The 16490-nt window shown below is 44.1% G+C and overlaps 1 protein-coding gene across 3 annotated transcripts in view; it reads right to left on the bottom strand.

The window, feature by feature from the left end:
- Nucleotides 1-16490, bottom strand: part of Fnip2 (folliculin interacting protein 2) — a 105536-nt gene that overhangs the window by 51287 nt on the left and 37759 nt on the right. For all 3 annotated transcript variants that reach the window (XM_055596626.1, XM_055596625.1, XM_055596624.1), the window contains exons 2-4: nt 4511-4637; nt 1672-1812; nt 50-150 (exon numbers count right to left, since the gene is read on the bottom strand). In XM_055596626.1, coding sequence (XP_055452601.1) covers nt 50-150; nt 1672-1812; nt 4511-4637 — 369 coding nt within the window. The remainder of the gene's footprint in view (nt 1-49; nt 151-1671; nt 1813-4510; nt 4638-16490) is intronic.

A 16490-nucleotide genomic window follows, 5' to 3' on the forward strand; every position in this document is an offset into this window, starting at 1 on the left:
GGCAGCACCAGCATTCCTGTTGTCAGCCACAGCGGACGGGCAGCCTCACCGGATGGAGTGTATCTTCAGGGTGGAGCCTTTGTAGCTCATTGCCACAGAACCGAACATCATTTCCCCGAGCATGTTCACATCAGATGCTGGTCTCGTGTACTGCGTGCGCACAAGAAAACACCACGTGAAGCAATGCAATAGAAAACACTGTCTGCTAATCTCTTGGTCTCTGGTTGAGTATCTTAAAGCTACAGCTGCCCATCTTACAACTATCTAGACAGTGATCACCTGTTATTTCACAAATATTACTAGTTTTTAAAACTACCTCTTTATACATAATATGCTCAAGCAAAAAAGGCTACCATCTCCATTTATAAATTCTAACTATGAAGGAAACAGGATACCTCTTCCTTGGGTAATAAGCAGATCCTGCCAAGAAACACAGTTTACTGTTACCCAACTAAATAACTACTAGTTGTGGTCATTTGAATGGGAGTGTTCCGCATAACCTCAGATGTCTGAGCACTTGGTCACCAGTTGGTGTCTGGGTAAGTCTGGAAGGTGTGGCCTTGCTCGGGAAACTGTGTCATTGGGGGAAGGCTTTGAGATGTAGAGATTCCTGTCATTTCCAGTTTGTTCTCTGCAGGACACTGGTGTTCGTGTGGGGGGCCCTCAACCCACAGACTGAGACCACCACCTTAGAGACTGTACTCAGCCACGCTGATACTCTTAGGGACAAAACAAAAAAGAGAGTGAAACAAGCTAGTGTGCAATAGGCACACAAGCATAGCCAGCCTGCGAGTGTGCTCAAAGAAAAGTGAAGGAGTCTTCCTCAACACGCTTTCTTGAAACTTCCCAGTGTTTTAAACTCCAATATATGCCCATCTAAGTATGAACTCGCTGGCTTGCACTAATGCTCACACTAACGCACACAGGCACACACATACATGCGCACACACCCTGCTTCTGCACGACCAAAGAGGAAGGGGAAAGATAAACATGTGGGTCCTGCTAATATGGCCACACTCATATCAACTTCTTCCCACTCCAGACACAAGCCAACCAAGTTCTCATACTCTCTAATAAAGTCCACCCACACTCTCTTTTATAATCTGCCTTTTCTTGGTAGAAAGACCATGTGTCAACACAGTTTCTCAACTGGCTTTGAACACTATAATAAGACAGATGCACTGCACTAGTCATAAAACTCAAAGCTTACTTGTCTGTGGCTGTGAGTAGACACCCTGACCTGCACCTGTTTGACCAGCAGCAGTAGAGGTAAGATTCTGTTACAGGTTTGAAAAATCGGAGCATGGAAACCAGGTTATTGTGGCACATGCCTGTAATTCCAGCACCAGGCAGACTGAGCCAGAAATATTTGAGATGGGCATGGGTGACATGATGTATTCCATGCCTGCCTGGACTACAGGGGGAGACTGGCTCAAAATTCAAAACAAGCTCAGTGTGGTGCATTTCTGTAATCCCAGAACTTGGGAGGTAGAGGCAGGAGGATCAGGAGTTTGAGGTCATCCTTGGCTACACAGACAAACTCTATTTGAGAACCTGTATCAGAAACAAAACTGACAACAACAAATCAAAACAAAAGCACCCCTCTCCAGATACTCATGCCCACACTTATCAATTGCACAGGCCCATGGCTCTTCTAGAGACAAGTCTTACTTGGTACTTCGGAAGCTGTTCCTTAGCATGCTGTAAAGATCCTCCAGAGCTATGAGAAGAGCTGCTGCTGCTGCTGCTGCTCATACTGCTGCTTTCCTGACAGCACCTGGCTGACGTTTTAACAGGGACATCCTCTGCTTTCTGGGTTAAGAGACACACAGGCAAGGTATCACCATCAAGTGTATCAAGCTTTATCAAGTGGAAATCTGTCAAAACATTCAGGTGCCTGAATTTCACTAAAACCAAAAGCTCTGTCTCATTTTTGTTCATAATGACAAAAGTATCTTTCCTCGAAGTCTGGAATATTTGGGAGAGGAAATGCAGAAAATGGTGGGTGTTTGGGAAGATAAAGACATGATAGATTGAGACAGGGAGATACATGCTACTCTCCGTAAATAATTTAAGAGTTAGTATTTACATTTAGATTTATATTATAAAATCAAAACAAATCCTGGCCCCTCTTCGGCTTTTAGGAAATTTCAGTACTATGAACTCATAACATGGGGAGCTCATGAGAAGAAAGAGGACCACTAACATTCAAACTTTTTACCAACTAAGCTAGACTGGTGGGCTTGTGTCTGTCATATCCTTCCCAGCACTCCTAGTGCAACAGGAAAGAAAACCACTGGGATGAACACGTGACGGAAGAAGGCCAAACCCTGAAACAGGAGCTACTGTGATCCATGGAGCCTGTGACGGAATGCGGTCTTTATAAGTCAGGGGCAACAGAGGACTATCTACTTTATGATCCCTCAGGTGTTCACTGTTAATTTTTACAACAATGACATAAAGGTGTAAAAATACCCTCACCCACCCGAGGACAGAACACTCCCTACAGAAGCAGGCTTCACAAGAAATGGCTTCTGCTCTGAGTCTCTTTGCCTGCTCTCTTTCTGTCCTTCTTATGCAGCTTTTGCAACAGCAGTTTATCTAATCTTCATGGTGACTGTCACCCTGGTGGTCTCATGCACATGCTTGTAGTCACATGCTGGTTCAAACTCATGGTGCTTTGTGCTTATCAAGGGGATGCGGTTGGAGAGGGGCTGAATTGGAAAAGGAATGTAAAGAAAACAAAAAGTGCTGGTCCAGCAGGAGCTCCAGCAATGATGGAATCTGAAGTTGCACAAGGTTAATCCTGAGCATCCTGCATTCCCTCAACACGCTCTTTAGCTCCAGCTGTTACTTAATACCACTTAAGCCAGAAACAGCCTCCCAGGGGGCTGAGAGCTGGTGACAGGAATTCCCACCTCCTGACTGCAGGAGTCAGGTGCAAGGACTGGTGCTTAGAAACACCACCTGGTACACAGAGTAGGCTATCAACAGGGTTCTCCTGTAGCCCTTGGCAAGCTGCAAAAATGCTCCTGGACCTAAGCTGCCTTTTTAACTAAAGGAGTACCTCAAAGAAAGCCTATGTCAGAGACTATAACATTATCTCTGCTCCGGTATACTGACCCCAGTTCCCTGTGAAATCATTTTTCCCTCCATCTTTGCCACCAGCAGCATCTCTAGTGGTGGAATGAGGATGCTCAGCTAAGCCATCTCTCCTTCCTGTCCAGCAAATAAAGAATCAAGTGCTGGCTCACCTAAGCCACTGGTCCCAATCTACTGCTGAAGCAAACAATCGTCTGAGATTTCTCAGCTTTCCCCTCAACCCACCTAACATGCCTGGCCACTAGTGTAATGATTAGCAGGCTGGCAGAATTCCTCTCTAAGTACTGCGGTCTCCACCCCCGCTCAACTGCCTCCAACCAAACATTTCCTTCCTGCAAACAAAAGCTGGAAAACAAGAACCGGTGAGATGGCTCACTGGGTAAAAGTACTTGTCCCACAAGAACTAAGTTTGATCCCTAAAACCCACATAAAGGTGGAAGGAGAAACCAACTCCACAAAGTTGTCCTCTGACTCCAACATGCCGACAGATGCAGGCACACTCCCACAAAATAGTGTTTAAGATATAAAACTAAGGCTGGAAACAGCCCAACAGCCCTGTGAGTCAAATAAACGCTGTGTTAGAATCTCATTTACTTAACCACAAATTCTACAGACCAGCAGAATTTGGTCAGTGTGGGAAGCAAGTAATTAAACAAGAAAAGAGTAACTATCAACGGATTTATTTAATCTGCAAGCATCTGAACAAACACTGAGACGAAGTGAATTGTCTAGCCATGGCAACAGATTAGAGGTATCGGGGCGAAACCCAGAGAGACCAGGGAGGGTAAGGTTCTTCTCCTATTATTTTTATCTTTCCTGGTTTGGCTCAAAAGGGTCAAGATCTTTCCTGTCTTCACTGTCCATCCCAAGTCTCGCCACTTCTCACCTCCCACTGTTTCCTTCCCTGTGACAGGAAGGCGATGAGAGGAGTCAGATGACAGGGCATGATAAGAGGAATTGTGGTGAGGAAAAGCCTTTTAATTTTGTTTGACCTTGTGCTACACAATTCCTCTTATTTATTTTGGTTTGCATATCAGTTTTACTATGTAGCCCAGGCTATCCCCAAAACACCATCTTCCTGCCTCAGCCTATCTAGTGCTGGATTCATACTCGGCAACTTTACTACAAGAGAAAAATCTGCACAGAGTGACCTTCTCTTCTGGCAAATACACCAGCACTTTATGAATCTCAGCAGTGCATTTTCTCACTGTGCAGGACGCTTACAAAATCCCACTAGATCACAATCACCAGCAAACACATTTTCCTTGATGACAGTGGTCCACTGTTGGTCTGCCATAACGGCCTGCTCCGTGTCACCTGTGTTCACGGACAGGTGCCTGTCAGGGTGCGGGCTTTGCTTGTTGCTTCTGCAACCAGAGAGGACTGAAAGCCAACCAGCATTTCACACCTGGGCTGCCACCTCTTCCGTCTTCTGAACGGCTCTGGAATCAAACATGACTTGTCTGCCTCTCCTCTCACAGTCCTGGTACACTATCAGGCGAATGTCACTCAGGTCAAACTCCGCACACGACCAACTGTGGGTTCAAAAGAGAGAAGTTGGATTACCTGTAACACCTGGCGTGACTGCGGGCAAATACAGTTTCCAGCCAGCGTGCCTGGGTGTGCAAATACTGCCAGTCCTCACGCTGAGGATGGCGAGGCTGCCCTAGTGGTAAGTCACCAGAGAGAAAGCACTGCCTTCCACAGCCAGTTTGGGCACAAAGGGCGGGAAGAAGTTGCAAGGACACACAGAGAGGGCTGAGCTGGATGCCTGGCCTCTGGGGAGCGCACACCAGCTAAGGTGTGCTTATGCTTCTGTGTCAGGCACCCCCCCTCGGGTGGAGCTGGCAGCAGGCACACAGCCTAAAGATTAGTACTTTCCCCTAGTAGGTCCGGCTTGATCGGAGGCTTTGAAACCAAACACATTCGCCAGCCATGACGACTAGCAATAAGGGAAACTCAGTCTGTACCTGAGCAAAAAACATTAAGAAGAAAATACAGGTTTAGACAGAAGTAATGCATTCTCTCAGAAAGCAGAACTACAGAACAGAACTATTTACAGAGAGCGCTTTCAGCAGACGGTTAGCGATCTGTTCAACACGTATTTAATTTGTATTGTATTCGAGGCGCCGTAATAGGTGCTAGGGAATCAATAATTAATCAAACTGACTGGGTCCCTGCCCTTATGAAGTTCAAGGCTTAGTGGGAGATATTATTAACCTAATAGTTACATATAAACATATAACTACAAACTGTCTGAAGTTCAAAAGGAAAACTGAAGGATGCGGAAGAGTCTCAGAGCCTGGTGACAGTGACTATAAGCTCAGCACTCAGGAGCCTGAGGCAGAACTGCTGGAGAGTTAGACCAGCATGATTACACAGCAAGACCTTGTCTCAAAAGGGGTGAGATTTAGGGAGAGAGGCAGAGAAGTCACTGAGGATTTAAAGCGACATTTAAATGCAGACCTGAAGAATGAGCAGTTAAGGTGAATAGCACACAGCAGCCGAAAGAGACAGAGGAAAGCCAGAGAGAGCTGATCCAACAGGGGAAAGGAGGGGAGGACTGAAGTAGGCCCAGGCAGGATAAGCTCTGAACACAAAGAGCAGCCAAAGAAAGCAGATGGTTGATAAGATCAGATAGCCTACTGCCCTAAGAAAAGCAGACGCGTGGGAGTGGAAGGCCTGGGGAGCCAGGCCCCTCGCAATGCCTGCTACAGGCTACAGTGAGCAGCAGAGGTAGGAAACAGATAGATTAGAGTAGAATCTAGAAGATGTGCCCGAGGCAGGGGGAGTGCTGACCGCTAGGCAGACTCTGCTATAGGACATGGTAGCAGACGCTGAAGGGACGGGGGACAAATGGACAGGTGGATAAAGGCATGAAAATTGAAAACTGTCAAAGTAGTAGACTGTGTGAGTGTAGACAGACACAGCTGGATTCAAATCCAAAGGCTTTCACCTTCCATTTTGCTGTTGGAGTAATCAATGTATAATCGCTGACCTCACCAGCCTGCTGTGTGGATTAAGTGAAATATGTAAAGGGCTTCACACAGCTCAACAAACACACAAGTTCCAAAATGCTAAGCATTCCTTCCCAGGAGTGAGAAAACCACAGTTTTTGTGAGAAGCTCTAGCCCTTTGGACCTTCTCTGTTTCAGGGAATGGCAGTTAATACAAAGCATATTCTCTGAGGGAAGCAGACTTGTTCTCTTAAACTCCAGCTGCAAACAAACAAACAAACAAACAAACAAACAAAAAACAAACAAACCAGAAAGGTCTGGTTGTTCCTCCTTTCACCAGTGTGTTTTCTAAGTTGAGCCCGGCACACTTGCCCCTTTGATGGTGAGCACTGTGGCAAAATGTATTTTAGAAACCATTTTTACTAAGCTTTCACTCCAGAGGCTGACAATGTTCAAAGTATGACCAATGACACATGCCACATGACACCAAGCTGATGGGTAGAGGCTGCCCAACCCCTACAGCCCAGCCTATACCTCATGACCCTAGGGTGGCTATTTACCATCACATGGTTAAATGCTGTTTGTTGGAGTTATTGTGGAGGAAAGCGGAAGAGCGATGTCATAAGACGGATTCTCACTGACACTCAAGACACTGGGAATGCAATACTTCTGTCAGAACCAGTCTGATGACTATGACCCATACTGCCACATTTTTAATATATATAAGGCTATTAAAACTCTCTCTGGCTGGGTTTGGTGATATATGGCTTTGATCTCAACAAAGAGGCAGGTGCACCTCTGTGAGTTCCAGGTCATCCTGGTATACATAGTGAGCTCCAGGACAGCCAAAACTACATAATAGAAAGACCTTGTTTCTAAAACAAAACAATAACAACAAAAACCCTCTGTCTGAAATCTGTGTCAAAACATACAAGGGCTAGAGCTACAACTCAGCAGGATAGTACTTGCTTAGCATTTCCAAAAGCTCTGGACTTATCCAAGAACCACAAAACAAACAAAAAGTATATAGGGTGAACTTATTACAAGTGGAAAAAAACAATCAACAAAGATTTACTCACCACAAGGTATAGTGGCACATATCTTTAATCCCAGCACTCAGGAGACAGAGGCAGGCAGATTTCTGTGAGTTTAAGCCAGCCTGGTCTACTTACCATGTTCCAGGCCACTATGAAGTGAAAAGAAAAGAAAAAAGAAAAGAAAAGAAAAGAAAAGAAAAGAAAAAAGAAAGAGAGAGAAAGAAAGAAAGAAAAGAGAGAAAGAAAGAAAAAAGAGAGAGAGAAAGAGAAAGAAAGAGAAAGAAAGAAAGAGAGAGAGAGAAGGGGAGAAAGAAAGAGAGAGAGAGAGAAAGAAAGAGAGAAAGAGAGAGAGAAGGGGAGAAAGAAAGAGAGAGAAAGAGAGAAAGAAAGAAAAAGAGAGAGAGAAAGAGAAAGAGAGAAAGAGAGAGAGAAAGAAAGAGAAAGAGAGAGAGAAAGAAAGAGATAAAGAAAGAAAGAAAGAAAGAAGAGGAGGAAGAGGAAAAAGAAGAAAAAGAGGAGGAAGAGAAGGAAGTAAAGAAGGAAAAAAGAAACAGATTTTTTTTTTTTTTTTTTAGTATCTTGCATAATCTGAATTTGCTCATAAAATTACACTCTGCCAAAGCGGCAAAGTTTACAAAGCAATCCTTGAGGACTATCAGTTTAAATTTAGTCAAACTAAAGACATCTCTAGAAGCATTCAAAATCAATAGTGATCATAACACTTTGTTAAATTCGCATTCTTTTTTAATTAAAAAAAGAGAGGAACTCGGTGTGTTAGTATTAGCTATAACTACAGCACTTTGGAGGCAGAAGTACTGCATATTTGGGGCCAGGGTAGGCCCACAGTGATTTCCAGATCTGTCTGGACTGCAAAGTGAGACCCTGTCTTTAAAAAAAAGGGGGGGGGGATAAGAGAGGAAGAAGAGAGAGATGTGTGTGTATATACATTTCAAAATATCCCAATTAAAAAAAAAAACCCAAATGTTTTCAAAGTATTCATTAAAAGGATAAAAACTCTACTCTTTACCCAAATGAATGTTATTTTGATTTAATATGCAATCATTATTTTGATGTTTGCCATCTAGAATATTCCTGAGGAAACTATAGCCAAGTATGGCAATGAGATTCTTTGGAGTAAAATAGGCCTGGGGTGAGACCTCAGCTCTGCCTGATTCATAGCCTGGGGTAGATCTCTGTGGCAGCGATAGGTAACATGGGCCAATTCCTCCATGGTGGGAAGAAAAAACCCACTCCCTCAAGTTGTCCTCTGCCCTCTATTTGTGTGCCATGGCATGTACACACACACTAAACATAAGTTTAAATAGTTATAAGAAAAACTTTAAACTTCATGATGCTGTTTGTTTGGTTAGAACTCCTTACTTCTCAAATTGTACACCAAGAATACAAAACAAGCAACTAAATCATGAATTATTTCCCTAAAATCTAACAATAGCAATAGCACAAAGCATATGAGGTACAGAAAACATGTTTCGTTGAAGTATGTGTGTGCTATAAACCCAGACTGGGGAGACAGAGGCAGAAAAATTCAAGGTCAGCCAGGACTACAGAACAAGACCCTACTGCAAAACCAAATAAAAACCAAAGTCACACCAAAAAGATTAAGATACATACCATGCAGTATAGGAAGACTATGTTATTACTAGAACCCGCTTACCCACCCACAAAGAGTCCCCAAAAAGATACGTTGGGGTCCTGTCCCCATGAGTCAGAACTTGCCTAGAAATAAGGTGTTTGGAGATGTACAAGTTAAGATGCAGTCATGCTGAACTAGGATGGGTGCTAACCTCATGACTTCAGTCCTCTTAAGAATGAGACTTGGATACAGACACAGAAAATGACAAACAAGAAAGTCCTGCCACTGAAAACAGAGCACAAACAATAAAAAGACAAACAGTGCCCTCTCAAATTTTGGGGGGTACTGGGTGTGTCTCCTGCTGGAGTCATGTGCCAATGAGGCAGTAAAGCTGGCTTAGAGTGAATATGGACTTAAAATACTCTGCCAACAAGGTGTATTTCATATTCTATTTTTTATATGAATCAGTTTATTTACTTTGTATTACAGCTGTAGCCCCCTCCCTCATTCCCTCCCAATCCCACCATCCCTCCCACATTTCCTCCCTGCCCCTCTCTAAGTCCACTAATAGTGGAGGTCCTCCTCCCCTTCCATCTCACTCTAGTTTATCAGGTCTCATCAGGACTGGCTGCAATGTCCTTCTCTGTGGCCTAGCAAGGCTGCTCCTCCCTTGGGGGAGGTGGGGAGAGCGCCAGCCATTGAGTTCATGTCAGAGACAGTCCCTGTTCCCCTTATTTGAGAAACCCCCTTGGATGCTAAGCTGCCATGGGCTACATCTGAGCAGGAGTTCTAGGTTATACCCATGCATGGTTGTTGGTTGGAGAATCAATCTCAGAAAAGACCCCTGTGCCCAGATATATTTGGTCTTTGTGGGGCTCCTGTCCTCTCCACGTCTTATTAACTCCCCCTTCTTACATATGATTCCCTGCACTCTGCCCAAGGTTTGGTTATAAGTCTCAGCATCTGCTTTGATACACTGCTAGATAGACTTTTTTCAGAGGCCCTGTGTGGTAGGCTCCTGTCCTGTTTCTTGTCTTCTCCAACTTCCAATGTCCATCCTATTTGTCTTTCTAAATGAGGGTTGATCATCTCACCCTAGGATCTCCTTCTTGTTCATCTTCTTTAGGTGTACAGATTTTAGTGTGTTTATCCTATCTTATAGGTCTAGTATCCACTTATAAGTGAGTATATACCATGTGTGTCTTTCTGCTTCTGGGATATCTCACTCAGGATGATCTTTCCTAGATCCCACCATTTGCCTGCAAATTTCATGATTTCCTTGTTTTTAATTGCTGAGTAGTTTTCCATTGTGTAAATATACCACAGTTTCTGTATCCATTCTTCTGTTGAAGGACATCTGGGTTGTTATCAGATTCTGGCTATTACAAATAAAGCTGCTACAAACATGGTTGAACAAATGTCCCTGTTGTGTACTTGAGCATATTTTGGATATATGCCGAGGAGTGGTATAGCTGGATCTTGAGGAAGCACTATTCCTAATTGGAATGACAGGATCTTAGAGATCTGAACTCAGGATGAGAAGAATATTCTCAGGCCAGAGGCAGCACTGTCTTGGACCTGTCTTTTGAAGCTGTGAATCAAGACCCCTTCAAGCCTCTATCTTCAAAAATATTTACATTATGATTCATAATGGTGGCAATATAACATGTGGCAACAAAAATAATTCTATGGTTGGGGTCACCACAACATGAGGATTGTATTAAAGAGTCGCAGCATCAGAAAGGCTGAGGACCACTGCTCTAGGATATCTGTGATTTCCTCACAAGGCGCAGAATGGTCATTACATACATCGTGGCCATACTCTGCTATGTCCCCCACAAGACCAGTTCAATTCCTAGTGTTTACACTGTTACATTAATAAGAAAAGGAATGGCATAAGTGAGCCCAGGTCAGAAGCCATGTTCTGTGGCTCCCTTCTCGGTCTCAACACAAGGAAGCAATACTATATAGTCAAAGCTAACACACACAGATGAAGAATTAAAGCCAGTCCTGTGATCCAACAATGTCAATATTTAAAGACTCAGATATGATAGGGAACTTTAAATGATCCAAGAAAATGTCAAATAAAAGCAAAACTAAGCAGGTAGGGCACAACATACCTGTAATCGTTCCCATATCCCAACACTCAGAAGGCTGATGCAGGGGGATCACCAGCTCCAGACAACCTGGCAACACAGTGAGACCCTGTCTCAAAACAGCAGCAGTAAGAATAACACACGCTCGGAGATTGACGTCAATTTAACAGGCGACTCCTGCCTGTGCAGTGTCCCTGGCACTGGGGCAAAGGAGGGAGCAGATCATGACCTCTGTTGCCATAGAACCTACTGTAACATAAAGACACAGTCCAGCTGCTCTTAAATGGCATTCTTTGTTTACAACCCCTACAGATTCCCCTCCTTCTTCCTTAAAAACACAGCTTCTAAATACAAATAGGTATCTCTCAAAAAGTTTGCACACCAGTAATCAATCCAAAAACTAGGGAGGTGGAGACAAGAAAATCATGAGTTCAGGGCTACTGTATACAGTGACACACACTCTCTCTCTCTCTTTTTTTTTTCTCTCTCTCAAAACAACAAACAAAAGACAGAATGGAGACAAGCAGGACTATAATCTGAAGGGAAAAAAGTCAGTGTGGAGAAAAAGGAAAAACTATGTTTGAGGCAGCAAGCATAGTTCATCTTTTTTTTATTTATTAATTACACTTTATTCATTTTGTATCCCCCCATAAGCCCCTTCCTCCTCCCCTCCCGATCCCACCCTCCCTCCCCTTTCTGTATGCATGCCACTCCCCAAGTCCACTGATAAGGGAGGTTCTCCTCTCCTTTCTGATCTTAGTCTATCAGTTCTCATCAAAAGTGGCTGCATTGTCCTCTACTGTGGCCTGGTAAGGCTGCTCCCCCCTCAGGGGGAGGTGATCAACGAGCAGGCCAATCAGATTATGTCAGAGGCAGTCCCTCTTTCCATTACTATGTAACCCACTTGGACACTGAACTGCCATGGGCTACATCTTATCAGCACAAAACATCCACTCTTTCCCACCCAGCAGCAAGCTATTTGTTTAAAAAAAAAATTACATACACAGATGGCAGTAACAGATTGGGAATTCGTGTACTTTTGCTAGATTAATACACTCAGTAAGACAGTTCATAGGCTGTCTTGTCATGATCAAGTTAGTTGACTTTTTCTTCTTATTTTTTACTTACAATACCATTAAGGTGCAAGGTGTGCCCTGCTTCACAGAAAGTGCGTAAAATTCCCCCACTGACTTGCTGGTCCGTGGTCAAGAGCGTAGAGCTTCAAGACTGCCGTTCTCACACTCACGTACAAAGAGCTGTTAGATGGATCCTCCTCCTATCTCACTCACAGATACTAAAAAGCTGGTTGCAATTTTTCCACATTTAAGAATATAAGTTATATATAAACTTTCTGTACTGCTTAGCACAGGACCTGTGGAATGAAAGAATGAGCACCATACAGCAGCATGGCATAGACACAACACACCACTGAAATCTGAAAGTGTGCCCCAGGATTTGCTCCTCACACAAATTGCAACACCTGATGTGACCCAAGCACCATGAAAGATGCTGAAATCAATTAGCTGCAGTTCTTACTTCAAAATACACGTAAGTAACTAAGTAATCCACACCCACGGTTCAGAGATTAGTGTCTATCCCCCCCACCCCATCAAGCGATGTCTTTATTATTTATTCATGTACTTGTATACATATGTATGGGTACTCCTAGAGGCCAGAAAAAAGTGTTGGATCCCCTATAGCTGGAGTTACAGGTGGTTGTGAGCGGCATTATATGGGCACTGGGATTTAAACTCTGGTCCTCTGTAAGAACAGTGGGTGCTCTTAATCACTGAGCCATCACTCCAGCCTCAAGATTCTTAACCAATACTCTGCCTTTCCCAATAAGAACTAACTAGGAAAGCACTAAGTTTGGCATTGATCTTTCCCCAAACCCGGTGCCTTATATAACTTACAAGTTTGTCAGAAAAACATAGATTAGGCACAAAAGTAACTTCTTGAATGACAGATACCTCGAATTCAACCTTTTTTTTTTAAGATTACTACCTATTATATAATACCTCCTTCGGAGTGTGAGCGGCAATCAAACTCCCAAATCAAGCCACTACAGCCCAAGTGGTCAATCCATAAATGCAAGTATTAAGTAAATACAAAGATTAGATGAGTAATAAGTATAAATATTATGCATAGCGTCCTATCAGTTTAGAGCATGTGTAGATTTTCAGAGATTTTTAAGATTTGGAAATGCAGGATAGAGGACTGCTGAACTATCTGATGTACCTGAAGGTAGGACCAAAAGGATGCATACATGTCCAGGTCTCTCCATTTTCCCTGAGCATAACTGATCTCTATCAAAGATGGCAGCCAAGCCGTACATGCTCAGGAGGTTGGAGCTCTGAGCTTGTTTCCCATTCCAACCCAAACAATGCTGTAAATGCTAACAAAGGTCACAAGCTAAAAAATGCCTACGTCCATATATCATCTGTTCATGCAGGAGCAACAAGACATCATGGTGTGTGTCACCGTGCAGCCTGAGCGTGGGTGCTAGAAGAAGGAACTGTCAAGCACAGAAGACAATTTCTCCTGTCTTTCTTGAGCTCAGGGTCACAGGTCAACTTGAAAGGAGGCAGCATGCTGCGCGCAGCGTTCACAGAACCATCAGCCACACTCAAGTGTCTGGGCGCCACCATGCACAGAGAATAACGCAGCCCTGCCCCCGATGTCAGAGGCCTCAGGCCAAGACTCCACCTCTTCCTAACATCTAAGTCCAACATATCCATTCTTATAAAGGATGGGGTTGCCTAAAATCATCTCTCCTAACGCTCCCGTTGCTTAAAGGCATAACCGAATGTGTATGGGATAACTGGCTGACTGGCTGTACGAGGAGCACAATCTTACTGAGCTAATCTGCGTAGGACCTCGTTGCAGCCCCTACCCTTCCAGATGTGTTCTATGCCTTGAAAAGCATACTTTAAAGGTCATTTTTTAAATTTCTCTTTATGTGTATGCGTGTCTGAGTGCATGCACACATGTCTCTCACTGGCAGGCAGGTACTCAAGGAGGCTGCGAGACGGCAGGCAACAGGCCCCTGGAACCGGAGTGACGGGTGACTGTGAGCCACCCAATGTGGCTGCTGGGAATCAAACTTGGGAATCAAACCTGAGCAAGTGCTCTTAACCACCGGGCCACCTTTCCAATTCCCAAAAAATATACTTCTTAATAGGCTAGGCATCTCCAATCAGCACAGATGTGAGTGTGTGTGTGTAAGTGTGTGTGTGAGAGAGAGAGATTGCGTGAGTATGTGTATGTGTGTATGTATGAGTGTGTGTCTGAATTTAGAAAAGTCTCTGGAAGGCATTGGGACTGGTACTAACAAGTGTATAGCACACACAGAAATAACTGCCTAACGTTTCTAGAATTGCGAAACAAATTTATAGAATTAACCTCAGTTGACTTCCACATACACATAAACACCAACAAATAAATGTAAAAAATATACATGTAAAGCCTGGCATGGTGGCACACACCTTTAATCCCATCATTTGGGAGGCAGAGGCAGGTGGATCTCTGTGAATTTGAGGCCAGCCTGGTCTACGCAGCAGGCACCAAGCCAGCCAAAGCTATAGAGAGACTCAGCAAAACAAGACAAGATAAAAACAAAAGCAAAACAAACAGAAACAAGCAACCATGGGCTAGAGAGACAGCTCAGTGATCAGAAACACTGGATGTCGCAGAGACCCTGAGTTCAGTTCTCAGTGACAACGCAGCGGCTCACAACCACCTATAACTCCAGCTCTGGGACACACAAGCCTTCTCAGGCGCCAGGCATGCACATGGTGCATAAGCATAAATGCAGGCAAACACATATGCAGAAAACAAGACAAACATAAGAAAACTTTAAATTTTTAAGAGACCAAGCATGATTTCAAAAGTAGACAAGAGGTCTGATTCAGCACTTCGCAAAGGGTACAAGTGGCAAGGAAAATGCTCCGTCCGCATCTTATGTCATTAGAGCAGTGCAATCAGCCAGGCATGGTCATCAGCCAGGCATGGTGTCTCGGAGGCAAGAGGATCACTACAAGTTCAAAGTTAGCTTGATGTGCACACTGAGTCCCAGCTCAGCCAGGACAATGAGTAAGTCCCTGTCTTGAAAAGACAACAAAAGAGAAGGAAAAATCCAGAAAAAAAGCAAATCTGAACAACAGTCAGGCATCAACTACAAATCCGTGAGCAAGATCCAGAACACAGACCATCAAATGTTGCATCCCAGGCATAGTTAGAGGTGGAGCCACTCTGGAAGCAAGCCTGGCATTTCCTTACCAGCTGGAACACGCCCGTCTCTTACGATGCACCAAATGAGCTCCTTGCCATTTAACCAAATGAGATGAAGTGCACAGGCAAAGCTCTGCCCACACGTGGTTGCAGCCGCTTCATTGATAAACTGCAGACACTGAGATTGGAAGCAACCAAGCCGTCCATTAGGTAAGAAAATAAGCAACAGATGATTCAAAACTAAAAAGAAAAGAGCTATGGAGCCATAAATAGACATGGATTAACTTTGCTAATTGAATGAATCCAATCTTAAAAGGCTGCTGTATGATTCCGATCAAATGCCATTCTGAAGAAGACTGTTTCTTTCACTTTGGGAGAGAAGGTGGAATATACAGATAAAGCTGACTTCTAGGGTTTGGAAAATCCTCTATTAAGATGTGTCTGTCAAAATCACCATGTATGGCAAGCAGAGTAAACTCAAATATGAATCACAGACTCTGGGTGACATGTGCCATCATGCACACGCACCTCTGTGGCGAGGAAGGCTCCGAGTGTGTTGGGGCAAGGGGTACTACTAGAACTCTGTGCATTGTGCTTGGTGATGCCCTGTGGCGAGGATGGCCTTGGAGTTCCTTTACATTCAGAAGCAGGTCACCACCGAGTTTGCTCCACTGGTCAGCACTTAACCAGCCTTTGTTAAATATGAAACAGAAGGCCAGGCTAACCCAGAGCCTAACTGACAACAGGAATGCGAACAGAGCTGGGAAGCAGTCCACAGGCACCCAAGCTCAGCACAGGAAACTGGGCAGAAATGCTTCGGCAGCTGCCCACTGGCTGGCCTGCAGACTGAGTGACAACGAGACACTGCCACCCTGGGATGGGTTACATACAGTGACTAACAAGCGGTCTGCCCAGCTATCATCAATGCTTATCAAAATGAGTCCCAGACAAAGCTCACACCAGTTGTCTGCCTCTGTGAAGATCCCCTGTGTACACTGCTCTGACTCTCCTAGTGACAGGTGAGTCCTGGAAGCGATGAAAGCTTCCTGAAACTGTTGCAATATTGAATTACCATAGCATACTTGCCCAAAACAGAATCATCAACCAGTGGGAATTCACTCTATCAATTGATGAAAACAAATTCCTTATTGCACATAAAACAGTGAAAAGGGAAGGAACGCAGAGCTTGTGACCTGTTCAGCACTGAGAGAGTCACACCCAGCAGGCTTGTAAAACTTGTCATAAACACAAGACGACCAGCTGGCTGCTCTTGGGATGGGGTTTTCATTTGTTTGCTTGTGTTTTGTTTTGTTTCCTCTACCCACTCGGCTCAACCTGTCCAAAAAACACATTTCCTATTAAATAGAGTGGTTTTCACAGTTTCCGTATTCAGAACGCAGTGACAACTACTTCCCACGCCTAGAGCTTACACTTAACGCTTTCTTTTAATGGCCTTTTACAAAAGTCTGCAGAA

Source organism: Psammomys obesus, unplaced genomic scaffold (genome assembly GCF_907164565.1).
Source record: "Psammomys obesus unplaced genomic scaffold, mPsaObe1.curated_primary_1811, whole genome shotgun sequence".
NCBI lineage: Eukaryota > Metazoa > Chordata > Mammalia > Rodentia > Muridae > Psammomys > Psammomys obesus.